Source organism: Eschrichtius robustus, chromosome 8 (assembly GCF_028021215.1).
Source record: "Eschrichtius robustus isolate mEscRob2 chromosome 8, mEscRob2.pri, whole genome shotgun sequence".
NCBI classification, from domain to species: domain Eukaryota; kingdom Metazoa; phylum Chordata; class Mammalia; order Artiodactyla; family Eschrichtiidae; genus Eschrichtius; species Eschrichtius robustus.
The window spans coordinates 53584143-53611047 of record NC_090831.1 but is presented as its reverse complement, the minus strand read 5'-3'; the positions used below and the strand labels follow the sequence as shown (position 1 = coordinate 53611047).

The following is a 26905-nucleotide window of genomic DNA, read 5'->3' as shown; positions in this document are numbered from 1 at the left end:
GCAGCCAAAAATAAAAATAAATAAACTTATTTTTTAAAAAAAGCACCTAGAGAAAAATGACACTTTACTTATAGTGACAAAACAATTCAAATGACAGTGGATTTCTCATCAGAAACCATCAAGGCCAGAAATAGGTGGCATATTTTGTTTTAAGTGCTTAAAGGAAAGAACTATCATTCCAGAATTCTATACCCAGTAAAAATATCCTTTAGGAATTAAGGGAAATCAAAGATATTTCTTAGATGAAGGAAAAAAATTGTTACCAGCAGACCTACTCTAAGAGAAGGCTAAAGGAAGTTCTCTCAACAGAAAAGAAATGATAAAAAGGAGGAACCTTGGAACAATCAGGAAGGAAAGAACACAGTAAATAAAAATAAGGGTAGGTCAGTAGGTTCCTTTTCTTCTTGAGTTTTCTAAACTATGATGGTTGAAGCAAAAATTATAACATTGCCTAATGTGATTCTAAGTGTATGTAGAAGAAATATTTAAGGCAGTATCTTATAAATGAAGTAGGGTAAAAGGATGGTGTATTAGGGTTTTTGATAGAAACTGAGCAGGGAGAGGGAGAGATGGACTTTAAGAAACTGGCTCATGCTGTTGTGGGCCTGGGAAGTCCAAGATCTGCAGGGCAGGCTGAAAATTCTGACAAGAGCTGGTGTTGCGGTCCTGAGTCTGAAGGCAGTCAGCCTGGGGGCAAGATCTGCAGGGCAGGCTGAAAATTCTGGCAAGAGCCGGTGTTGCGGTCCTGAGTCTGAAGGCAGTCAGCCTGGGGACAAAATTCCTTCCTGTTCCAGGAACCTGAGTCTTTTTTTTTTAAGGTCTTCAGCTTATTAGATGAAGTCCACCCACATTATGGTAAATAATCTGCTTTACTGAAAGTCTACTGGTTTAAATGCTAATCACATCTAAAAACTACCTTCACAGCAACATCTAGACTGGTAGATTTGTCTAGGTACCATAGCCTAGCCAAGCTGACCCAAAATGAACCATCACAGATGGTAAAGAGAGGTAAAGCTCACTCAAATTGGTAAAATGACTATGGCACATTATGTATATGATGTAATATCTAGAACAACAACTAAAACTATACAGAGAGAGACATTTTAAAACCCTACAGAAAAATAAAAAAAGAATTCTAAAAAATATTCAAGTAACCCATAGGAAGGCAGGAAAAAGAAAACAAGGAAGTGAAAAACAGAACCAACAAAACAAAAGATGAAATGTCAGACTTAAGTCCTAATATATCAAAATTACATTAATTATAAATGTTCTAAATACACTAGAGGACATTGGCAGACAGAATTAAGAAACATGACCCAAGTATGTGCTGTCTACAAGAAACTCACTTCAAATTTAATGATATTGGCTGGCTGAAAGTAAAAGGATGGGTAAAGATATATCATGCAAACATTAATCAAAGGAAAGCAGGAGTGGCTGCATTAATAACAGATAAAATAGACTTCAGAGCAAAGAAAACTACCAGAGTCAGAGAAGTAAATTATATAATCATAAAAAGGTCAGCCCACCCAGAAGAAATAACAATCCTAAATGTATCTACAAAAATGATAGAACTGAAAGTAAAAATAGATAAATCCGCAATTATAGTTGAGAATTTAAACACTCCTCACTCAGGAACTGATAGAACTAGACAGAAAATCTACAAAGATATAGAAGATCTGAAGAACGCAATCTAATCAGTGGAATCTTATTTACATACACAGAAACTCCATCAGCAACAGGAGGATATACATGTTTTTTAACAGTCCATGGAATATTCACCAAAATAGATATCCTGGGCCATAAAACAAATCTCAACAAATTTAGAAGAATTGAAATCATAAAGAGTGTATTCTGTGACTGCAGTGAACTCAAACTAGAAATTAATAACAGAGTGATAATAGGAAAATCTCCAAATAATTAGAAATTAAATAACACACTTCTAAATAATCTGTAAGTTAAAGAGGAAGTCTCAAGGGAAATTTTTAAAAATGCACTGATCTAAATGAAAATACAACATAAAAATTGTGGGACACAGCTAAAGCATGCTGAGAGGGAAGTTTACTTTAGAAAAGTACATACCTTAGGGCTTCCCTGGTGGCACAGCGGTTGAGAATCTGCCTGCTAATGCAGGGGACACGGGTTCGAGCCCTGGTCTGGGAAGATCCCACATGCCGCGGAGCAACTAGGCCCGTGAGCCACAACTACTGAGCCTGCGCGTCTGGAGCTTGTGCTCTGCAACAAGAGAGGCCACGATAGTGAGAGGCCCGCGCACTGCGATGAAGATTGACCCCTGCTCGCCGCAACTAGAGAAAGCCCTCACACAGAAACGAAGACCCAACACAGCCAAAAATAAATAAATAAATAAATAAATTAATTAATTTAAAAAAAAAAAAAAGAAAAGTACATACCTTAGAAAAGAGTGCATACTTTAGAAAAGAGGAAAAGTCTTAAATCCATAATCTAAGCTCCCACCCACCTCAAGAACCTAGGTTCTTGAGCAAAACAGATCAAAGCAGAAGGAAGGAAATGATCAAGATAAGAACAGAAATAAATGAAATGGAAAGAAAAACAGAGAAAATCAGTGTAACAGCTTTTCTTTTGAAAGGTGGGGAAAAAAACTGACAAACTTCCAGCAACACTGAACAAAAAAAGATAAGTTGCCAATATCAGGAATGAAAAAGTGAATGTCACTGCAGACCCTGCAGACATCAAAAGCATAATAAGAGACTATTATGAACAGCCCTACACGTAAACACTATAACTTACATGAAAGGGGTCAGTTTCTCAAAAACCACAAACCAGCATACTCACCCAGTATGGAACAGATGATTTGAATAGCCGTGTACAGGCATACCTCAGAGATACTCGGTTCCAGACTACCGCGATAAAGCAAGTCACTCGAAGTTTTTGGTTTCCCAGGGCATGTAAAAGTTATGTTTACACTATAGTTTATTAAATGTGCAATAGCATTATGTCTAAAAAACCAAAAACCAAATGTACCCACCTTAATTAAAAAGTACTTTATTGCTAAAAAATGCTAACCATCTGAGCCTTCAGCAAGTCAGGATTTTTTTTTTTTTAACTGGTGGAGGGTCTTGCCTTGATGTCCGTGGCTGCTGAAGGGTGGGGAGGCTGTGGCAGTTTCTTAAGATAAGACAGCAATGAAGTTTGCCGCATCACTTGACTCTTTGACAAATGATTTCTCTGTAGCATGCAATGCTGTTTGATGCAATGCTCTTTGATAGTGTTTTAGCCACCACAGAACTTCTTTCAGTATTAGAGTAAGTCCTCAAAGCCTGCTGCTGCTTCATCAACTAAGATTATGTAATATTCTAAATGCTTTTTTTGTCATTTCAACAATCTTCACAGCGTCTTCACCCAGAGTAGACTCCATGTCAGGAAACCGCTTTCTTTGCTCATCCATAAGAAGCAACTCCTCATTCATTAAAGTTTTTTTTTTTATCATGAGATTGCATGATTTCAGTTACATCTTCTGTCTCCACTTCTTTTTTTTTTTTTTTAATTAATTAATTTATTTTTGGCTGTGTTGGGTCTTCATTTCTGTGCGAGGGCTTTTCTCTAGTTGTGGCAAGCGGGGGCCACTCTTCATCGCGGTGCGCAGGCCTCTCACTATCGCGGCCTCTCTTGTTGTGGAGCACAGGCTCCAGACGCACAGGCTCAGTAGTTGTGGCTCACGGGCCTAGTTGCTCCGCGGCATGTGGGATCTTCCTAGACCAGGGCTCGAACCCGTGTCCCCTGCATTGGCAGGCAGATTCTCAACCACTGCGCCACCAGGGAAGCCCTCCACTTCTAATTCTAGTTCTCTTGCTGTTGCTACCACGTCTGCACATCTGATCGCAGATCACCATAACAAATACAGTTAATGAAAAAGTTTGACGTATTGCAAGAATTACCAAAATGTGACACAGAGACATGAAGAGAGCAGATGCTGTTGGAAAAATGACACCGATAGATTCACTTGGCACAGGGTTGCCACAAACTGTCAATTTGTAAAAAATGCAATATTTGCAAAGTGGAATAAAGCGAGATATGTCTGTAACTGTTAGGGAAATTGACTTTATAGTTCAAGAACTTACAAAAAAGAAATCTTCAGGCCCAGATGGTTTCACTGGAGAATTCTATCAGAAATTTTAATAGGGGACTTCCCTGGTGGCACAGTGGTTAAGAATCCACCTGCCAATGCAGGGGACACGTGTTTGATCACTGGTCTGGGAAGATCCCACATGCCACAGAGCAACTAAGCCCGTGTGCCACAGCTGTTGAGCCTGTGCTCTAGGGCCCGTGGGCCACAACTACTGAGACCATGCGCCACAACTACTGAAGCCCGCGCACTCTAGGGCCCATGTGCTGCAACTACTGAAGCTCGCATGCCTAGAGCCCGTGCTCTGCAACAAGAGAAGCCACTGCAATGAGAAGCCTGTGCACTGCAACGAAGAGTAACCCCCACTCGCCACAACTAGAGAAAGCCCGCACACAGCAACGAAGACCCAACGCAGCCAAAAATAAATTAAAAAAAAATTTTTTTTAAAAATTTCATTAAAAAAATTTTTAATAGGAATTAGTATAAATACTACACAGTCATTTTCAGAAAATAGAAGGGGGGGGGGAACACTTCCCAGTTCAGTTATGAAGCTAGTATTATCTTTACACCAAAACCAAAGACAGTATAGGTAATTAAAAACTACAGACCAATACCCCTCATGAATATAGATGTGTAGATCCTTAGGAAAAACTTAGCAAACGGAATTCAACAACACATAAAAAGAATTAAGATGAGCCCTGAACCAAGATGGCAGAGTAAAAGGACGTGCTCTCACTCCCTCTTGCGAGAACACCAGAATCACAACTAGCTGCTGGACAGTCATCGACAGGAAGACACTGGAACTCACCAAAAAAGATACCCAACATCCAAAGACAAAGGAGAAGCCACAATGAGATGGTAGGAGTGGTGCAATCACAGTAAAATCAAATCCCATAACTGCTGGGTGAGTGACTCACAAACTGGAGAACACTTATACCACAGAAGTCCACCCACTGGAGTGAATGTTCTGAGCCCCACATCAGGCTTCCCAACTGGGGGGTCCGGCAACGGGAGGAGGAATTCCTAGAGAATCAGAGTTTGAAGGCTAGTGGGATTTGATTGCAGGACTTCTACAGGACTGAGGGAAACAGAGACTCCACTCTTGGAGGGCACACACAAAGTAGTGTGCGCATTGGGACCCGGGGAAGGAGCAGCGACCCCAGGGGAGACTGAACCAGACCTACCTGCTGGTGTTGGAGGGTCTCCTGCAGAGGCGGTGGGGGGGGGGGCTGTGGCTCACCGTGGGGACAAGGACACTGGCAGCAGAAGTTCCGGGAAGTACTCCTTGGCGTGAGCCCTCCCAGAGTTGGCCGTTAGCCCCACCAAAGAGCCCAGGTAGACTCCAGTGTTGAGTTGCCTCAAGCCAAACAGCCAACAGGGAGGGAACGCAGCCCCGTGCATCAGCAGTCAAGCAGATTAAAGTTTTACTGAGCTCTGCCCACCAGAGCAACAGTCAGCTCTACCCACCACCAGTCCCTCCCATCAGGAAACTTGCACAAGCCTCTTAGATAGCCTCATCCACCAGAGGGCAGACAGCAGAAGCAAGAGGAACTACAATCCTGCAGCCTGTGGAACAAAAACCACATTCACAGAAAGATGGACGAAATGAAAAGGCAGAGAGCTATGTACTAGATGAAGGAACAAGATAAAACCCCAGAAAAACAACTAAATGAAGTGGAGATAGGTAACCTTCCAGAAAAAGAATTCAGAATAATGATGGGGAAGATGATCCAGGACCTCGGAAAAAGAATGGAGGCAAAGATCGAGAAGATGCAAGAAATGTTTAACAAAGACTTAGAAGAATTAAAGAACAAACAGAGATGAACAATACAATAACTGAAATGAAAACTACACTAGAAGGAATCACTAGCAGAATAACTGAGGCAAAAGAACAGATAAATGACCTGGAAGACAGAATGATGGAATTCACTGCTGCGGAACAGAATAAAGAAAAAAGAATGAAAAGAAATGAAGACAGCCTAAGAGACCTCTGGGACAACATTAAACACAACAACATTTTGCATTATAGGGGTCCCAGAAGGAGAAGAGACAGAGAAAGGACCAGAGAAAATATTTGAAGAGATTATAGTTGAAAACTTCCCTAACATGGGAAAGGAGATAGCCACCCAAGTCCAGGAAGCGCAGAGAGTCCCATACAGGATAAACCCAAGGAGAAACGTGCCGAGACACATAGTAATCAAATGGGCAAAAATTAAAGACAAAGAAAAATTATTGAAAGCAGCAAGGGAAAAATGGAAAATAACATACAAGGGAACTCCCGTAAGGTTAACAGCTGAGTTCTCAACAGAAACTCTACAAGCCAGAAGGGAGTACATGGTATACTTAAAGTGATGAAAGGGAACAACCTACAACCAAGATTACTCTACCCGGCAAGGATCTCATTCAGATTCAACAGAGAAATCAAAAGCTTTATAGACAAGCAAAAGCTAAGAGAATTCAGCACCACCACACCAGCTCTACAACAAATGCTAAAGGAACTTCTGTAAGTGGGAAACACAAGAGAAGAAAAGGACCTACAAAAACAAACCCAAAGCAATTAAGAAAATGTTCATAGGAACATACATGTCGATAATTACCTTAAATGTGAATGGATTAAATGCTCCACCCAAAAGACACAGGCTTGCTGAATGGGTACAAAACCAAGACCCATCTATATGCTGTCTACAAGAAACCCACTTCAGACCTAGGGACACATACAGACTGAAAGTGAGGGGATGGAAAAAGATATTCTATGCAAATGGAAATCAAAGGAAAGCTGGTGCAGCAATACTCGTATCAGATAAAATAGATTTTAAAATAAAGAATGTTACAAGAGACAAGGAAGGACGCTACATAATGATCAAGGGATCAATCCAAGAAGAAGATATAACAATTATATATGCACCCAACATAGGAGCACCTCAATACATAAGGCAACTGCTAACAGCTATAAAAGATGAAATCGACAGTAACACAATAATAGTGGGGGACTTTAACATCTCACACCAATGGACAGATCATCCAAAATGAAAATAAATAAGGAAACAGAAGCTTTAAATGACACAATAGACCAGATAGATTTGATATTTATAGGACATTCCATCCAAAAACAGTAGATTACACTTTCTTCTCCAGTACGCACAGAACATTTTCCAGGATAGATCACATCTTGGGTCACAAATCAAGCCTCAGTTAATTTAAGAAAACTGAAATCATATCAAGCATCTTTTCTGACCACAATGCTATGAGATTAGAAATGAATTACAAGGGAAAAAACGTAAAAAACACAAACACATGGAGGCTAAACAATACGTAACTAAATAACCAAGAGATCACTGAAGAAATCAAAGAGGAAATCAAAAAATACCTAGAGACAAATGACAATGAAAACAGGACGATCCAAAACCTCTAGGATGCAGCAAAAGCAGTTCTAAGAGGGAAGTTTATAGCTATACAAGCCTACCTCAAGAAACAAGAAAAATCTCAAGTAAACAATCTAACCTTACACCTAAAGAAACTAGAGAAAGAAGAACAAACAAAACTGAAAGTTAGCAGAAGGAAAGAAATCATAAAGAACAGAGCAGAAATAAATAGAAACAAAACAATAGCAAAGATCAATAAAACTAAAAGCTGGTTCTTTGAGAATATAAACAAAATTGAAAAACCATTAGCCAGACTCATCAAGAAAAAGAGGGAGAGCACTCAAATCAATAAAATTAGAAATGAAAAAGGAGAAGTTACAACAGACACTGCAGAAATACAAAGCATCCTAAGAGACTACTACAAGCAACTCTATGCCAATAAAATGGACAACCTGGAAGAAATGGGCAAATTCTTAGAAAGGTATAACCTTCCAAGACTGAACCAGGAAGAAACAGAAAATATGAACAGACCAATCACAAGTAATGAAATTGAAACTGTGATTAAAAATCTTCCAACAAACAGAAGTCCAGAACCAGATGGCTTCACAGGTGAATTCTATCAAACATTTAGAGAAGAGCTAACACCCATCCTTCTCATACTCTTCCAAAAAATTGTAGAGGAAGGAACACTCCCAAACTCATTCTATGAGCCCACCATCACCCTGATACCAAAACCAGACAAAGATACTACGAAAACAGAAAATTACAGACCAATATCACTGATGAATATAGATGCAAAATTCCTCAACAGAATACTAGCAAACAGAATCCAACAACACATTAAAAGGATCATACACCATGATCAAGTGGGATTTATCCCAGGGATGCAAGGATTCTTCAATATGTGGAAATCAATCAATGTGATACACTTTATTAACAAATTGAAGAATAAAAACCATATGATCATCTCAATAGATGCAGAAAAAGCTTTTGACAAAATTCAGCACCCATTTATGATAAAAACTCTCCAGAAAGTGGGCATAGAGGGAACCTACCTCAACATAATAAAGGCCATATACAACAAACCCACAGCAAACATCATTTTCAATGGTGAAAAACTGAAAGCATTTCCTCTAAGATCAGGAACAAGACAAGGATGTCCACTCTCACCACTATTATTCAACATAGTTCTGGAAGTCCTAGCCACGGCAATCAGAGAAGAAAAAGAAATAAAAGGGATACAAATTGGAAAAGAAGAAGTAAAACTGTCACTGTTTGCAGATGACATGATACTATATATAGAGAATCCTAAAGATGCCACCAGAAAGCTAATAGAGCTAATCATTGAATTTAGTAAAGTTGCAGGATACAAAATTAATGCACAGAAATCTCTTGCATTCCTATACTCTAATGTTGAAAAATCTGAAAGGGAAATTAAGGAAACACTCCCATTTACCATTGCAACAAAAAGAATAAAATACCTGGGAATAAACCTACCTAGGGAGACAAAAGACCTGTATGCAGAAAACTATAAGACACTGATGAAAGAAATTAAAGATGATACCAACAGATGGAGAGACATACCATGTTCTTGAATTAGAAGAATCAGTATTGTGAAAATAACTATACTACCCAAAGCAATCTATGGATTCAATGCAATCCCTATCAAATTACCAATGGCATTTTTTATGTAACTAGAACAAAAAATCTTAAAATTTGTATGGAGACGCAAAAGACCCCGAATAGTCATAGCAGTCTTGAAGGAAAGAAACGGAGCTGGAGGAATCAGACTCCCTGACTTCAGAATATATTACAAAGCTACAGTAATCAAGACAATATGGTACTGGCACAAAAACAGAAATATAGATCAATGGAACAAGATAGAAAGCCCAGAGATAAACCCACACACCTATGGTCAACTAATCTATGACAAAGGAGGCAAGGATATACAATGGAGAAAAGACAGTCTCTTCAATAAGTGGTGCTGGGAAAACTGGACAGCTACATGTAAAAGAGTGAAATTAGAACACTCCCTAACACCATACACAAAAATAAAATCAAAGTGGATTCGAGACCTAAATGTAAGAGTGGACACTATAAAACTCTTAGAGGAAAACATAGGGAGAACACTCTGACATAAATCACAGCAAGATCTTTTTTGATCCACCTCCTAGAGTAATGGAAATAAAAACAAAAATAAACAAATGGGACCTAATGAAACTTCAAAGCTTTTCCACAGCAAAGGAAAGCGTAAAGAAGAGGAAAAGACAACCCTCAGAATGGGAGAAAATATTTGCAAACGAGTCAACGGACAAAGGATTAATCTCCAAAATATATAAACAGCTCATTCAGCTCAATATTAAAAAAACAAACAACCCAATCCCAAAATAGGCAGAAGACCTAAATAGACATTTCTCCAAAGAAGACATACAGATGGCCAAGAAGCACATGAAAAGCTGCTCAACATCACTAATTATTAGAGAAATGCAAATCAAAACTACAATGAGGTATCACCTCACACCAGTTAGAATGGCCATCATCAGAAAATCTAGAAACAACAAATGCTGGAGAGGGTGTGGAGAAAAGGGAACCCTCTTGCACTGTTGGTGGGAATGTAAATTGATACAGCCACTATGGAGAACAGTATGGAGGTTCCTTAAAAAACTAAAAACAGAATTACTGTATGACCCAGCAATCCCACTACTGGGCGTGTACCCAGAGAAAACCATAATTCAAAAAGACACATGCACCCCAATGTTCACTGCAGTACTGTTTACAATAGCCAGGTCATGGAAGCAATCTAAATGCCCATCGACAGGTGAATGGATAAAGAAGATGTGGTACATATATACAATGGAATATTACTCAGCCATAAAAAGGAACGAAATTGGGTCATTTGTAGAGAGGTGGATGGATCTAGAGACTGTCATAGAGAGTGAAGTAAGTCAGAAAGTGAAAAACAAATATCGTATATTAATGCATATATGTGTAACCTAGAAAAATGGTACAGATGAACCAGTTAGCAGGGTAGAAATTGAGACACAGAGGTAGGGAACAAACGTATGGACACCAAGGGGGGAAAGCTGTGGGGGGTGGGCGTGGTGGTGTGATGAATTGGGCGATTGGGAGTGACATGTATACACTGATGTGTATAAAATTCATGACTAATAAGAACCTGCTGTATAAAAGAATAAGTAAAATGAAATTTAAAAAAATAAAATCAAAAAATCAAAAAAAGAAAAAAAAAATAAATGGATTAAACTCCCTAATCAAAATACATAGATTGGCAGAATGGATTTTAAAAAAACCCAGGATTTAATTATATGCTGTCTATAAGAGATTCACTGTGGATATAATGACACACATAGAAGTTTGGGACCCTTATCAATAGGACTGGTGTCCTTATAAGAAGAGAAATAGACATGAGATGCATGCACAGAAAAAAGGCCACATGAGGACACAGTGAGAAGATACCCATCTGCAAGCCAAGGAGAGATGCCTCTGGAGAAACTAAACCGGCCATAGCTTTGATCTTGGGCTTCCTGTCTCCAGACTGGGGAAATATAAATTTCTGTTGTTTAAGAAAAAAAAAATTATGGCAATTTATTTTATATGCATTTCAAATAAGTGATTAAAAGGTTATATGTATGACCCTAAAAAAAAAAAAAAAAAGAATGAAATACTGTGACCAAGTGGCATTTATTCCAGGGATGCAAGGCTGGTTTAATTTTCAAAAATCAATCAGTATAGGGACTTCTCTGGCAGCCCAGTGGTTAAGACTCCATGCTCCCAATGCAGGGGGCACAGGTTCGAGACCTGGTCGGGGAACTAAGATCCCACATGCCACATGGCAGGCGTAAAAAAAAAAAAAAAATCGATCAGTGTATTCCATCATATTAACAGGCTAATGAGAGGGAGGTGGGGGTTACTGTAAAAGGGCAACACAAGGATTGGTGTGGTGAAGGAAATATTCTGCATCTTGACTGTACCAGCGTCAGTACTATAGTTGTGATGTATGTAGTTTCACAAGATGTCACTGTTGGGGGAAACTGGGTAAAGGGTACAGGAATTTCTGTATTTGTTATCTCTTGCAACTATATGTAAATGTACAGTTATCTCAAAATAAGTTATTTACCAATTAAGAAAAAAACTAAACAAACCTGTAAAATGAATAGTCCTTATATTCTAAACATGTTAGAGGGAAGTCAATCTCAGAATTCCTATTAGAAGTGGTTTTAATGTGGCTATTTAAAATGTAGATTATTCATGATTTGTATTATTTAGTCAAATCCATTATCTAGCTTTTGTTTTCTCACTTAAGAAAAATTAGGCTTATTTTATGTACCTAGGCATTTAATTTGTATTTAAAGTTTGATGAGAACATGTCGATCTACTCATGAGACCTAAACAGTGTGCCTTGCAGCCTTAAGTAGGGAAGTAATAAAATATTTGTTGAATGATATAATTTATTCAGCACTCAGTAGAAGGTAGCTGTATTAAAAATGTAAAGGACTAAACAATTAATGTACATTTGATTACAGAGTTTATGAGGCTTTTGAAACCACTTTTACCTAGCAGTTTGCTCTGATATTTGAATTCGTTCATATTGCTTAGGAAGCATTCTTGTTTTATTGCTAGCTTCATAATAAAACTTTACAGTGAGTAATTCACTTTGATAATCAAGAAGTGACTTCTAAGTTTTCTCCCTTGTACAATTAAGCAGATGTTAGTGGTGGTAAAATATTAATTTGAATTTGAAAAATATTAATAAGGAAAAGTTTTTGACTTAGATACTTTAAACACTTCTGTTTTTTTTGTTTTTTTTTTAATGGCTGCTTTGGGTCTTTGTTGCTGTGTGTGGGCTTTCTCTAGTTGTGGTGAGCGGGGGCTACCCTTCGTTGAGGTGCGCTGGCTTCTCATTGCGGTGACTTCTCTTGTTGTGGAGCACAGGCTCTAGGTATGTGGGCTTCAGTAGTTGTGGCATGTGGACTCAGTAGTTGTGGCTCATGGGCTTAGTTGCTTTGTGGCATGTGGGATCTTCCCGGACCAGGGATCAAACTAGTGTCCCCTGTATTGGCAGGTGGATTCTTAACTACTGTGCCACCAGGGAAGTCCCACACTTATGTATTTTATTTTCATTAGTCATTTTTGCATTTTACTACAATTGAATTTCTTTTTTGTGTACACATGGCTATTTTTATTTGTATCTGCCTCTCTTCACATTAAGAATACAAATAATAAAACCTATTGAGATGTAAATAAGAGATAAATCAACAGAGACCTGTAAGTATGGGGTCCACAAAGGCATGTGTACTTGGTGTTTGTGCTGGTCCTTTTCCTGGTTGCCTTCAGATTTATTCCTTTACTTTTCTCTGTTTTGTATCTCAAGGGAGGGTGATTCTAGTAGGTGGCACTTTCTCAGTTCCTAAATCAACTAGCTACTGCCTGGGTTCAGCCAATGAGAAGTACTGGCAGGAATTCGGAATGTAGGAGGAAAAGAGAAGCTAGGGTATTTTTCTCCCTTTCTGCCTCAGGTGATGTCTCCTTTGTAGCGCCAGCTTCTGCCAGACTGACTCCTTGGCTCTGTATTCCACTAGGTGTCCTTGGACTTGGGCTGTTGTAACATTACTGATTTTTCTCTCTGTTCCTTAGGCTTGGGATGATAGTGGCTTCCTGCTGTGCCTCACAATCTCTGATTATGTTTATTGTAGCAAGAATCTTTTTATATCCAATATCTTTAGTATATTTAATAGCATTGTAACCTCCTTTTTTGTTTTGTTTTGTCATATTCATTCGTTTGTTTTATTTTTTAGATTCCATTATATCCTCCTTTTGATTTTTGTATACTGTGAAATAATTGGGCTAGGTGCTATTTTGATAGTATGTGTGTTCTTATGTGCCTTTGTATTAGCCTGTTTTTTGTTGTTTTTCCCTTAAACTATTTGATTTCTTCTCCCAGAGTAGGGAAGCTTAAAGCAGGAGCAGAGCAACCTTAAAGGATTTTATTTCCTAAGTCTGATTCTTCATCTTAGTCTCAACCATGATACCGCCTACCAAACATGAATCAGACATTCAGCAAATGTTCATTTCCAACATTTGTTGACTGTCTACTATGTGATAAAGCATCAAGCTGGATGAGCTGAGTAAAAGGATATAGTTTGGTCTTCCACTTCCAGGTTGTTTTTAGGGGTTCTGAACCGGGTCCCGTGGTAGGAGTTCTTATTGCTAGCACTTTCAGTGATAGGGCTTTGTGGGGAAGTACTGTGGACTCCCATATAGTGTAAACATATAATTCCCATAACTATATAGTCACATGAAATGTAAACAGAAAATTGTAATGTGAATCTAGAGAAAGGGTGAGTTTTGTTATGTTCAAAGGGATCATTGTGGTTTTTCAACTAACTGATTTTATATCATCAAGCAAAGTAATTTAGATTTCTTAGTCTTCTAAAATATTTTATTAAAACAACTGATTTTAGAAAATTTGAAAGGAGGATATATGATAATTTAGAACATTGTTAAAGTAATATATAGTTGTTTCTGATTAAACCCAACTTTTCCTTTGAGTACTTTTTTGATGGAAAACTGATTACTTAACTTACAAATTATAAGTTTAAAATAAAATGACTTTTTCCAAAGAGAATTGGTGTAAGCATTTATCAAAGGCTGTGGACACCACTATTCTGCAGCATCATAATAAAATATAAGCAGGAAGCTCAGATATATGCTACATGGATTTTAGATTGGAAACGTAGTGGCCTTTGTCACTGTTATAACCCAAATTATTTGTAATAAAAAAACCTGACAGAGTGTGTGTGTGGGAAAAAAAAAAAGTGTATGCATGTAGAAAGTAATAACATAAAAGGGAAAAATTATTGTGGTAGGCTGAAGATATATATACATTTCCTCTAAAGAAGCAATAGTCAAATGCAATGTGTAGATTTCATTTGAATCCTGATTCAAACAAATCAACTGTAAGAAGACATTTTTCAGGTAATCAGGAAAATCTGGATATGGACCAGGTATTAAACTACTTAAATTAAGAAATTACTATAAATTTTTTTAAGCATGATAATAGCACAGTGGTTAAGTTCTTTAAATGTTAAAGGTGCATTCCGAAGAATTTACAGTGAAATGACATGATGTCTGGGATTTGACTTAAAATACTGTTGGAGAAAAAAGGTGGAAGGGGAGAGATGAACCAAGAATGGCAAAATATTGTTCATTGTGAAAGCCAAGTGATGAGAATTAGGTCCATGAGTACTCATTATACTGTTCTATCTCTGCTTGTGTATGTTTGAAATTTTCCAAAATTAAAAACATTGAAAATGTTAAAAAAAAAAATCATGAGATACAGTATATCTACTCACCATTTAGACACCATAGAGGTAAAAATATATATATGTATTCTTTTTGCATCTGTGTTGTAGTGGAGAACCCTGAGTTTGGGGCCTTGGAAGTGAAAGACTGGGGTCTGAATTCTAGTTTTCCTACCTGCTAAAAATGTTTACTTTTTCAGTCTATTTTATACAGAAAAAAATAGACATGTTTACTGAATATTACAACAACTAATAACAAGTAAGGTTTGTTGAGACCTTATTGTGTACCACACATTGAGCTAAGCCTTATGTATCATTTAATCCTCATTACTAATGAAAATATTAAATAATGTATGAAAAAAAAACCCTGATGTGCACATATACATATATATGTATATATATACAGACACAAATATATATATATATAAAATACACATACATTACAATAAATTTGTTTGTATTTGATTTTAAAGAACCCCAACTTTTCCTTTAATTGCTATTCCTAACTATAACTAATCAGTGAGGAGGCTGTACCTTTATAATTCATGTCGCACTTCAGCTTGGTGTCAAACCTCTGAGGACTTTAGCTTCATTTTATGTTAACATGATGGTAAGCTCCCCACCCCAGTCTATTCTATGTAGCCTTCTCTGGCCTGGGTTGCCTACTTCTTCAAATATTATACATGAGGTGGCTGCCAGGGAAAAACAGATCCAGCAGTTATCTTTTAGTCTTGTTGCTGGAAGATTCTTTAAAATATATATTTTTTAACTTACCAAATACTATTATAACTCTTGATTGAAAGGTCTTAATAAAGAAATGCCCCCTCTCCCTAATCTTTTATTTTGAAAATTCTCAGTCTACAGAAAGTTAGGGGAAATTATGTGGTAAACATCATATATCTTTTCTCTAGATTCATCATTTGCTAAAAAGTTTTCTGTATTTTTATCTTTCCTTCTCTATACAAATATATATGCTTTTAGGGGGTACCAGTTGAAACAAGTTGTATATATCATGACATTTTATCCCTAAATACTTCTTATCAAAGAATTTTTCTTATACTTTTCTTCTTGTGCATACCCACTAAACTAGAATATTTAAGTGTTCATGATGAATGATGCCGAAAGATACACTGCTTGATTTCCTCCATCACTGGACTTTCTCCAAATAGTTTTTCCCCTCACTTTATATAACACTGATTTTTTTGTTGATTTATTTCTAATCACTTTTTACAACCACCTGCTACCACTACTCTCACTACTCCTTTCTGAAGTCTGTTTTGCTTTTTTCACTTTAAGAAAATTATGGTAAAATGTATGTAACATAAAATTTGCCATCTTAACCATTTTTTTAAAAAAAATTTATTTTATTTGTTTATTTTTGCCTGCGTTGGGTCTTCGTTGCTGCACGCGGGCTTTCTCTACTTGCAGTGAGCAGGGGCTACTCTTCGTTGCGATGCATGGGCTTCTCATTGCGGTGGCTTCTCTTGTTGCAGAGCACAGTCTCTAGGCACGCGGGCTTCAGTAGTTGTGGCTCGCGGGCTATAGAGCGCAGGCTCAGTAGCTGTGGTGCACAAGCTTAGTTGCTCCACGGCATGTGGGATCTTCCCAGACCAGGGCTTGAACCTGTGTCCCCTGCATTGGCAGGTGGCTTCTTAACCACTGCACCACCAGGGAAGCCCTTCCATCTTAACCATTTTTAGGTGTACAGTTCAGTGGCATTAATTATATTCAATGTTGTACAGCCATCACTACTACCTAACACTTGCATCACTCCAAACAAGAAACTCTGTAACCTTACCATTAAGCAGTAACTTGCCATTCCCCCCTTCCCCTGGTCTTTGGTAACCTCTAATCTACCTTCTGTCTCTACGTGTTTTTCTATTCTAGGTAGTCCAAATAAGTGGAATCATACGGTATTTGTCCTTTTTTTGTCTGGCTTATTTCACTTTGCATAATGTCTTCAAGGTTCATCCATTTTGTATCATGTATCAGAACGTCATTCCTTTTTATGGCTAAATAATATTCCCTGTATGTTAATACCACATTTTGTTGATCTTTTGATCTACTGATGGACACTTAGGTTGTTTCCACCTTTTGGCTATTGTGAATAATTCTGAAATAAACATTGGTGTGCAAGTATCTCTTTGAGTCTCTGCTTTCACTTTTTTGGGGGTAGATACCTAGGAGTGGAATTACTGGGTCACATGGTCGTTTTATGTTTAGCTTTTTGAGAAACTGCCGAACTATTTTCTGTGGTGGCTGTGCCATTCTATATCCCCACCAGCAGTGTACGAGGGTTCCAATTTCTTCACATTTTTGCCAATGCTTATTTTCCTTTTCTTTGATTATAGCCATCCTAGTAGATGTAAAGTGGTATTTCATTGTGACGTTGGGTATCTTTTCATGTGCTTATTGTTCATTTGCGTATCTTCTTTGGAGAAATGTTTATTCAAGTCCTTTGCTGATTTTAAAAATTGAGTGGTTTATCTTTTTGTTGTTGGGTTTAGGAGTTCTTTATATGTTCTTGATACTAAGCCCTTGTCAGATATATGATTTGCAAATATTTTCTTCCATTCTCTAGATTGTCTTTTTACTTTCTGGATAATATCTTTTGATGTCCAAAAGTTTTAAATTTTGATGAAGTCCAATTTATCTGTTTTTTCTTCTGCTTCTGCTTTTTCTGATAGCTTAGTAACAGAACCATCAGCAACTTTATGAGTTGTTGTTAAATGATTTTTCTCCTGATCACAGATTAGGGTTTGAGCTGCCTTTTTTGGTCCAGGATCAACAAAAAATAACAATATTAGTTGCCACTGACTGAATACATAATATGTGTTAGGTGCCATTGGGAAACCTGAGAAAAGAGGATTCTAAGGAAGCAAAGGGTCAAAATTTCATTCTTATCAGGTAAATTCTACTGAAACCCTTTAACCTCCCAGAGAGATTAGAAGATACAGTCTTCCCCATCATTTTCTAGTCAGAACTAGTATCTGTACTGCACTGATCAGGTTCCTGGCATCTGCTCTGGATCCTAGGCTGCCCCTACACTTCAGCCTGTGGAGGTTCCAGGTTTCTTGTTTCTGCATTTCCTTGAATTTCTTACTTAGCTCAGCTAGTTTTTTACCTTACCTGCCTAGTCCACAGTTGTCTTTACAGACTAAGAAACTCAAAGTAAATGGGTTCCTTACAGAGGGACTAACATTTTAAACCAGCCTTTAAATCTGTTTTATTGCACTAAAAAAGTGAGTTTCCCCACATTTATAACTCTGAAATTCCATTAAGAAGCTCTGTATGTGATGCTATTCATTAAAACAGTTAGGCTTTTTCTATGTGTGGTATGAGTGCTTTCCCTCTCGTATATTTTCTTTTGGATGACTCGATAATTGTTCACTTTTCCCCTCATACTATGAAAACACAAATATTAAGTGCTCTATCAGTATTTAATATGGTTTATTCTCATTTTTTTTTCCCCTAGCTGATCTAAAAAGAACAATTGCTGTCCTTTTGGATGACATTTTACAACGTTTGGTAAAGCTGGAGAACAAAGTCGACTATATTGTTGTGAACGGCTCAGCAACCAACACTACCAATGGTACTAGTGGGAATCTGGTGCCAGTGACGACAAATAAAAGGATAAATGCATCAGGCAGCATTAGATAGCAGTTGAAGATCAGCTTGTGCTGCTACGTTCACCGTGGATTATATCCTATGGCAGAAAAGCTTTTATATCGCTGGCTAGCATAGAGTAATACTTTACAATAAAACCTCTACGCATTTTCAAGGAATATGCTGGATTCATGGAACTCTAATTCTGTATATAAATTTTAAAAGTTATTAATTTGCTTTCAGGCACAACTCTTCAACGCTGTACTATATCCTTAAAGGGAATTTGGTAACATGGTTGATGTAGTAAGCAGGTAGGTGATCTTTGTATAAATCTTTGTGTTTGAGATCAAGTTGAAACAAAAACACTGAAAGACATGGATTCATTTCTATAAAATATTTATTTAAATATATAACATGTTTTTCAGACAAGTGAAGAATATTGTTACTGAATCATTCTGTCGTTTGTTATCAGTAGATGTGACTGTTTGACTAATACTATTAGAAAATGTGCTTACTTCCAGTACTTACTATATTTTGTTATTCGGATTATGAGCAGAGAGAAAGGAAGTATAATGTTGAAAATTATGTTTTGAAATCATGACCCAAAGAATGTCTTCATTTGCACTATCCCTTCAGAATAACTGGAGGTTAATTATTGTATATTTTTAAAAATTACATTTATAAGAGTATAATCTTGAAATGGGTAGTAGCCACTGTTCGTAACCTATTCTAAACATTGGGACAATTAAATAACATTAAAATAGTAATCTCTAATCTCATACGTAACATTTTCTTATATACTTATGTTCTGAAGAATAAAAGATTTTTATGATGAGATTAAAAATAAGTATTAATTCATGATTTTCATGTACAAGAATGTTAATTTAAAAGTGTAACCCTTTGATTATGTTGTCAAGAAAGCACATTATTTCCATATTTTGGTAATTTTTGCTTATATTATATTGGCAAGGGAGAGAGAAACTGAGATATTTGTGAGACTGGGACTCTTAAGGACTTTAGCCAGATGTACATAATAAAAGTATTTGTGTTGCATTAAATTGCTTGGAAAATGGTAACATTATAGTACGTAGAATATCCTGCTTTATGAAATTTTGGATTTGTATAATAGATACGTTAGATATTCATTTTATATAATGAACACTTAAAAATAATTAAGAATGTTTAAAATATAATTTAAATTATGAAGATGGACTATCTTTTCAGGAAAACAGCTATTCTATATAGCACAGGAGATCTTAATCTTGGGTAATTCTACTATAGAGCAAAGTACACCTTTATTTAAATTTACCTTGTAGCAAATTTAATTGCCATATGGTGCCCTATGTTTCATAGTATTTATTCTCTATAACAACTGCTTAAGTGCAGCTAGCTTCTAGATTTAGACTGTATGGAATTTAGTTTTAGATATTGTATTGTTCATTATTACAATGTACTACCAGACATAGTAGCAATAATTATAATGTTTTATTAAAGTAAGTATGAGAAAATATTTCATGAAAGGTATCTTTCCAGACTCTTCCCTGTACCCTACCTTTATGTGAAGAAATTATTTATATACCATTTCCAGGTAAAGTTTGGAATAATTGTTCAGTCTCTCATTAGATGTTGACATTTTTGTTTTTTGTTTTTGTTTTCAGGGATGAAATAAAATGTATTATTTGTACTTTAAAGTATTATCATAAGTTTTTTCTTTAATGGTGATTGTGCATTTAATAAATGGTAAATGATTAAAAGGAATCTTAGATAATTTGGGTTTTGTTCCATGAATTCCAGATAGCTGTTTCAAAAGAGAAAAATGGAAGATTGCCTTGTTCAGGTTAGGAGAGTCTGAGTTTAGGGATTGATGGGAACAAATCTGGGGATTGTGTTTGGAGGTGGTTCCTAGGCTTGTACTGTCAAATCGAAGTTTACTGTTGAGTTTTTTTAAATTTAAACTTAAATTTTTAAATTTTTATTTTATATTGGCGTATAGTTGATTAATAATGTGTTTCAGGTGTACAGCATAGTAATTCAGTTATACATAAACATGTATATGTTCTTTTTCAAATTCTTTTCCCATTTAGGTTATTACAGAGTATAGAGCAGAGTTCCCTGTGCTATACAGTAGGTCCTTGTTGGTTATCTATTTTAATAGCATTGTATACACGTCAATCCCAAACTCCCAATCTGTCCCTACCCCCCACCCTTCCTTCCTGTTAACCATAAGTTTGTTCTCTAAGTCTGTGAGTCTGTGTCTGTTATGTAAATAAGTTCATTTGTATCTTTTTTTTTTTTTTAGGTTTCACTTATAATCTGATATCATATATTTATCTTTCTCTGCCTGACTTACTTCACTTAGTATGATAATCTCCAGGTCCATCTGTGTTGCTGCAAATGGCATTATTTCATTCATTTTAATGGCTGAATAATATTCCATTGTATATATCTAACACACCTTCTTTATCCACTCCTCTGTTGATGGACATTTAGGTTGCTTCCATGTCTTGGCTATTGTAAACAGTGCTGCAGTGAACATTGGGGTGCATGTATCCTTTCTTTTTTTAAAAAATTAATTAATTAATTAGTTGATTTTTGGCTGCATTGTGTCTTTGTTGCTGCATGTGGGCTTTCTCTAGTTGCGGCGAGCGGGGGCTACTTTTCATTGCAGCGCACGGGCTTCTCACTGTGGTGGCTTCTCTTGTTGCAGATCACAGGTGCTTGGCATGCAGGCTTCAGTAGTTCTGGCTCGTGGGCTCTAGAGCACAGGCGCAGTAGTTGTGGCGCACGGGCTTAGTTGCTCTGCGGCATGTGGGATCTTCCCGGACCAGGGCTTGAACCCGTGTCCCCTGCATTAGCAGGCAGATTCTTAACCACTGTGCCACCAGGGAAGTCCCACATGTATCCTTTCAAACCATGTTTTTCTCAGATATATGCCCAGGAGTGGGATTGCTGGATCTTATGGTAGCTCTATTTTTAGTTTTTTAAGGAACCTCCATACTGTGGCTGCACCAGTTTACATTTCCACTAACAGTGTAGGAGGGTTCCTTTTTCTCCACACTCTCTCCAGGATTTATTTTTTGTAGACTTTATGATGATGGCCATTCTGACTGGTGTGAGGTGATATCATAGTTTTGATTTGCATTTCTCTAATAATTATCAGTGTTGAACATCTTTTTATGTGCCTCTTGGCCATCTGCATGTCTTCTTTGGAGAAATGTCTATTTAGGTCTTCTACCCATTTTTTGATTGGGTTGTTTGTTTTTTTCATATTGAGCTGCATGAGCTGTTTGTAAATTTTGGAGATATTAAATCCCTTGTCAGTTGCATCGTTTGCAAATATTTTCTCCCATTCTGTGGGTTGTCTTTTTGTTTTGCTTATGGTTTCCTTTGCTGTGCAAAAGATTTTGAGTTTAATTAGGTCCCATTTGTTTAATTTTGTTTTTATTTTCATTACTCTAGGAGACAGATCAAAAAAAGATATGCTGTGATTTATGTCAGAGAGTGTTCTGCCTATATATTCCTCTAAGAGTTTTATAGTATCCAGTCTTACATTTAGGTCTTTAATCCATTTGGAGTTTATTTTTGTGTGTGGTGTTAAAGAATGTTCTAATTTCATCTTTTTGCATGTAGCTATCCAGTTTTCCCAGTACCATTTATTGAAGAGACTGTCTTTTCTCCGTTGTATAGTCTTGCCTCCTTTGTTATAGATTAATTGACCATAGGTTCGTGGGTTTATTTCTGGGCTTTCTATCCTGTTCCATTGATTTATATTTCTGTTTTTGGTGCCAGTACCATACTGTTTTGATGACTATAGCTTTGTAGTATAGTCTGAAGTCAGGGAGCCTGATTCCTCCAGCTCTGTTTTTCTTTCTCAAGATTGCTTTGGCTATTTGGGGTCTTTTGTGTCTCCATACAAATTTTAAGATTTTTTGTTCTAGTTCTGTGAAAAGTGCCATTGGTAATTTGATGGGGATTGTATTGAATCAGTTGATTGCCTTGGGTAGTATAGTCATTTTGACAATATTGATTCCTGCAATCAAAGAACATGGTATACCTCTCCATCTGTTCGTATCATCTTTGATTTCTTTTATCAGCATCTTACAGTTTTCGGAGTACAGGTTGTTTGCCTCCTCAGGTAAGTTTATTCCTAGGTGTTTTATTCTTTTTGATATGATGGTAAATGGGTTGTTTCTTTTATTTTTCTTTCTGATCTTTCGTTGTTAGTGTATAGAAATGCAACCAATTTCTGTGTATTAACACATTATTGACCATGGGATTTTTGCAGAAACTAACACCTGTGGCTGGCGATTTGTAATGTAAGTGAATATTGAAACACCCGCGTTTGAGTAAATATCAACAACTTTTTTTGCACTTAATGTATTTATTTGAAACTTCGTACATGTCATAATAAAGCGTTCTAATACTTCATTAGAGTGTAATAGGTAGTATAGCAGGCACCTCTGTTCAGGGGAACAGAACATCTATTACAAATATACTGTGTTTCACTGCACTTTCCCCTGGAAGAGCAGACTCTACACTTTCCGGCGGCATTTTTTGTTAGTCCTGTGGGTATTATTTCTTCTAGAATATGTTCTTTTATTTTACCTGATAGTCGACAAGGTGGATCTTCGTTGGGAGCTCTTTTAGAAACGCCACAAGAAGGACCAGCTGTGGGACTACCACTACATTCACCAGACTGGTCAGTTACCCATTCTCTAGCTACTGCTAACAAAATTTGCTTGTAAGTCATTTTGTTCTGTACATTAAGGCTACAGTAAGTTTTAAACGGCTCTAGGCGTGCGTGCTTCAGTAGTTGCGGCACACGGGCTTAGTTGCTCTGCGGCATGTGGGATCTTCCTGGACCAGGGCTCGAACCCGTGTCCCCTACATTGGCATGTGGATTCTTAACCACTGCGCCACCAGGGAATTCCTCCTTTTTCATTTCTAATTTTATTGATTTGAGCCCTCTCTCTCTTTTTCTTGATGAGTCTGGCTAAAGGTTTATGAATTTTGTTTATCTTTTCAAAGAACCGGCTGTTAGTTTCATTGATCTTTTCTATTGTTTTCTTCATCTCTATTTCATTTATTTCTGCTCTGATCTTTATGATTTCTTTCTTCTATTAACTTGGGTTTTGTTTGTTCTTCTTTCTCTAGTTGCTGTAGGTGTAAGGTTAGATTGTTTATTTGAGATTTTTCTCGTTTCCTGAGGGAAGATTGTATTGCTATAAACTTCCCTCTTAGAACTGCTTTTGCCGTGTTGCATAGGTTTTCGAGTGAATTAGAGTCTAATTCACTGATATAACCTGGGCATATACAGGTGTACACATATACATTATGTGTCTGGCACATAATAGGTGCCTGATAAATATTTGTTAATACAAGTTCCTCAGCCATTTTACACTTTTTGCTTTGTGCATCTATACCTTTATATTAAAAAAAGACATTCTTTTTGTACAACATATCATGAACTTATTTCCAAGTCAGTAAGTGTATAACTTTCATGGTTATTTCATTGTGTGAAATGAATATCACAGTTGATATACCTTTCACTCAATTATTGGGCACTTTGGTTGCATATAAAAGATTTAGACCTTGGTGTGGGACAAATCTAAAGCCTGACCTCTTTCCATTATTCCTTGTTGTCTAGATGCTAGAGGGTAACCTAATAAAGTGTGGTTAATATCCATTTGGGGGAGACAAAATAAAGTGTTGAAATATCTCTACTGGAAGAACAGAGAAAATCCAAAACTGGTGATCATCCTCAGGCTTTGTTTTATATCATGAGCAGCAGGCTAGAACCATTTTGCGAAGTAAGGAAAAGACTGAGGGTTAGAGAATGGGGAGGGGATTGGTTAGTAGTCAAACTTGTGCTTAATCAGATCAGGTTTGTTATTTTATAGCTTTTGGCTTAAAACGAATCAGTAATATTAGTGTGTATTTAGGTAAGGAAGTTAAGCCATAAAGATTTTTTTAAATTATTGTGTTTTTTTTGGATTTTATCAATGTTAGTATCTTTCAGACATCTTTCCTGAATGAGTTCAGGACCTCCAGTGAGTCCTTATTAGGTCAAGTGTAACTTCACGTTGCTTCTAAGTGTTGATTAGCATCATCATTCATTTAAATAAATCATTATTTTTCATTTAGCTTTCTCAGGTGCTTAATTCATCCACCCACCCACTCTTTCTTTACTGTCTCATACCGATTAGACATTAATAGTTAATACTGATTTTTTTTCAGGCAAAGAAGTAAACTATGGTTCTGAGGATTGTTTTTAAGTGGGATGGTGATATGAGATATAATAAGAAAGCTTGAGGAGAGGAAACATTTTGAACCACTGGTGTTTGGGAATTTACCCATAACAGATTATGTTCAATTTTGAGGTAAATGTGTTTTTTTTGTTTCCTTGTTTGTTTTTCATCTTCATGAGTTTGAAAAGGAGGAAAAAATCCCCTGTTATTCTTTTCTTCAAATCTGAACTAGGAGTTTCAGGCCCTAAACCTTGAGTGGATGATTGAATCAGGGGAGGCCAGAAAGGGGCCCTCTGCCAGGTGAGAGGGGCCACTGGCCCCTGCCTCCTGAAAGAGACTCTACAGCTTGTATATTAAAACTGTTCAAAACCACAAAATGCTCTGGGAGGAAGGATTTAGAGCAGGAAGGATTTGGAGAATTTATTTTTAATAATATCCCTCATGTAATGAGATCATTACAGTAACAGTTATGGAGCGTTTACTAAGGGCTGTGCCCTGCACTGTGCTCAAATCTTGTACAATGTCTTGTTTTAATATGCAGAACAGCTTTGTGAGGTAGGTTCTGTTACCCCCATTTTCACAGATCTTTTAAACTGCACAGCAGAGATTCAGACCCAGAAGGGCTGGTCTACAGAGTCTGTGCTCTTGACCACCGTGCCTTACCAGCTGTTCTGCCAATCTGGGCTTAAATAAGCTCAAGCATTCCCCTTCCCTCCCCTAATCTTGTCCCCGAGACTTACAGACTTCTCTGCTCTGATCCAAGAGAGATCTCCTCACTGTGTCCTCAACGGCCTGGGTCAGCAGAGCGCACAGAGTCTGCAAAGGCGTCACACAGTATGTGTTGGGCCCCCAGGCATTGGTGGTAACCCCACCCAGGCTGATGGCCCAGGATGGCTGGGTTTGGGGATGACAGGAGATGAACACATGCCATGGTATTTGGGAGCTTATGAACACGCCTGCCACGATAGCGGCTCTTACATCCTGTCTTGGAATAAAGGGAAGCCAGGAATCGGCTTAGTGCATATTCTCCAGGGTGAAGAGAATCTTCTCAGTCTCCTCATTAAGGCCATTTTTTTGTATCCAGCATGGGATTCAGGGCACTATCAACTCACCTACGGCAGTTCTCCATCAATGTCAAGTGTAGTACTAAGATATTATTTGCAAGGCTTAGGTTAGGGACTTTCTGGGGCCAAAATATTTCCACTTATTGGAGGCTAGACAGAGTGGGATTCAAGACCACATTCTTGGTCTATTATTTTGCCCTTTGTAATGTCTTTGGGTTTCACAGATGTTATCATTTGATGACTTGTAAAGGAGCCTCAGATTGTCTTGATATTGACTTGATATGTCTGACCTAAGCGTTTCACAGAATATCTCTGAGTTTTCTAAAATACTGTCTGAGCCTAAAAAACCTCTAGCCATTTCTCCAAAGCTTCCCTGTTGATTTGAGAGCATTTTAAATTGCGGAAGCTCTGGGTCCATCTTTTTTCTTTCTCTGGAAGACTGCTGCCTACTGCACATGGTCCATGCACTGATAATCAGACTGGAATTGATCTCTCCATGGAGAAGCGAGGAAAAACTTGCATGGAAATCCTCTTTTTCGCATCTTCATTATTACTTGTCCTATATAATAAAAGGGCAACTCTTTCTGTGGTCTTCCCCTGAAGCTGATGTATTTAAAATTAGAATGAATGTAAAGAATGCTTGTTGTGAACTGTAAGAGTGCATTTTAGCTAAAAATGGCCTTCTCCTTTTAGCTTCCAGGCGAAGACACAGTTGGAGGAGAAAGGCAGGCAGAAGTAGGGGGTTGGAGGGTTGACATATTAATATAGTTTGTTTTCTTTTTCTCTGCTGGCTGCTGTCATTTTCTGCCTTGGAAGGTACCTAAGTGGTGCTTGGAAATAAACTCTCCCAGGCAAGGTGGTATGAATATTGATAGTTTTAATTAAAAATCACTTTCTGTCTCTTCACATGACTTAATTCTTCTTACCTTTTTTCCTAAATATCATGTGTTAAAAACAATATTGAGTTTACATACAGTGCTAAGTAACCATGGTTAACAGCAGAAGACAGGTAGCTCTTTCTTTGATTAAAACAAGTGACTTCTAACAGAGCCTCAGCTGAGGGGCTTGGAGACTGCATAAGTGGTCACTCTGCCTTCTGTTTCTAGAAATAAATTTTTCCTAAGGCTAAAAAGGAAGCCAAGGCCACAGCTCTGAAAGGGGGAAGTTTTTCTTACTGTCGATTAGTGCTCAGTTAACTTTATCA

The 26905-nt window shown here is 37.3% G+C and overlaps 1 protein-coding gene across 2 annotated transcripts in view; it reads left to right on the top strand.

Moving 5' to 3' along the window:
* The window catches only part of CCDC126 (coiled-coil domain containing 126), a 39396-nt gene extending 20229 nt beyond the window's left edge, over positions 1 to 19167 (top strand). For both annotated transcript variants that reach the window (XM_068549947.1, XM_068549948.1), the window contains exon 3: positions 18259 to 19167. In XM_068549947.1, the coding sequence (XP_068406048.1) occupies positions 18259 to 18443 (185 nt within the window). In that variant the 3' untranslated portion in view covers positions 18444 to 19167. The remainder of the gene's footprint in view (positions 1 to 18258) is intronic.
* Positions 19168 to 26905: the final 7738 nt, after the last annotated feature.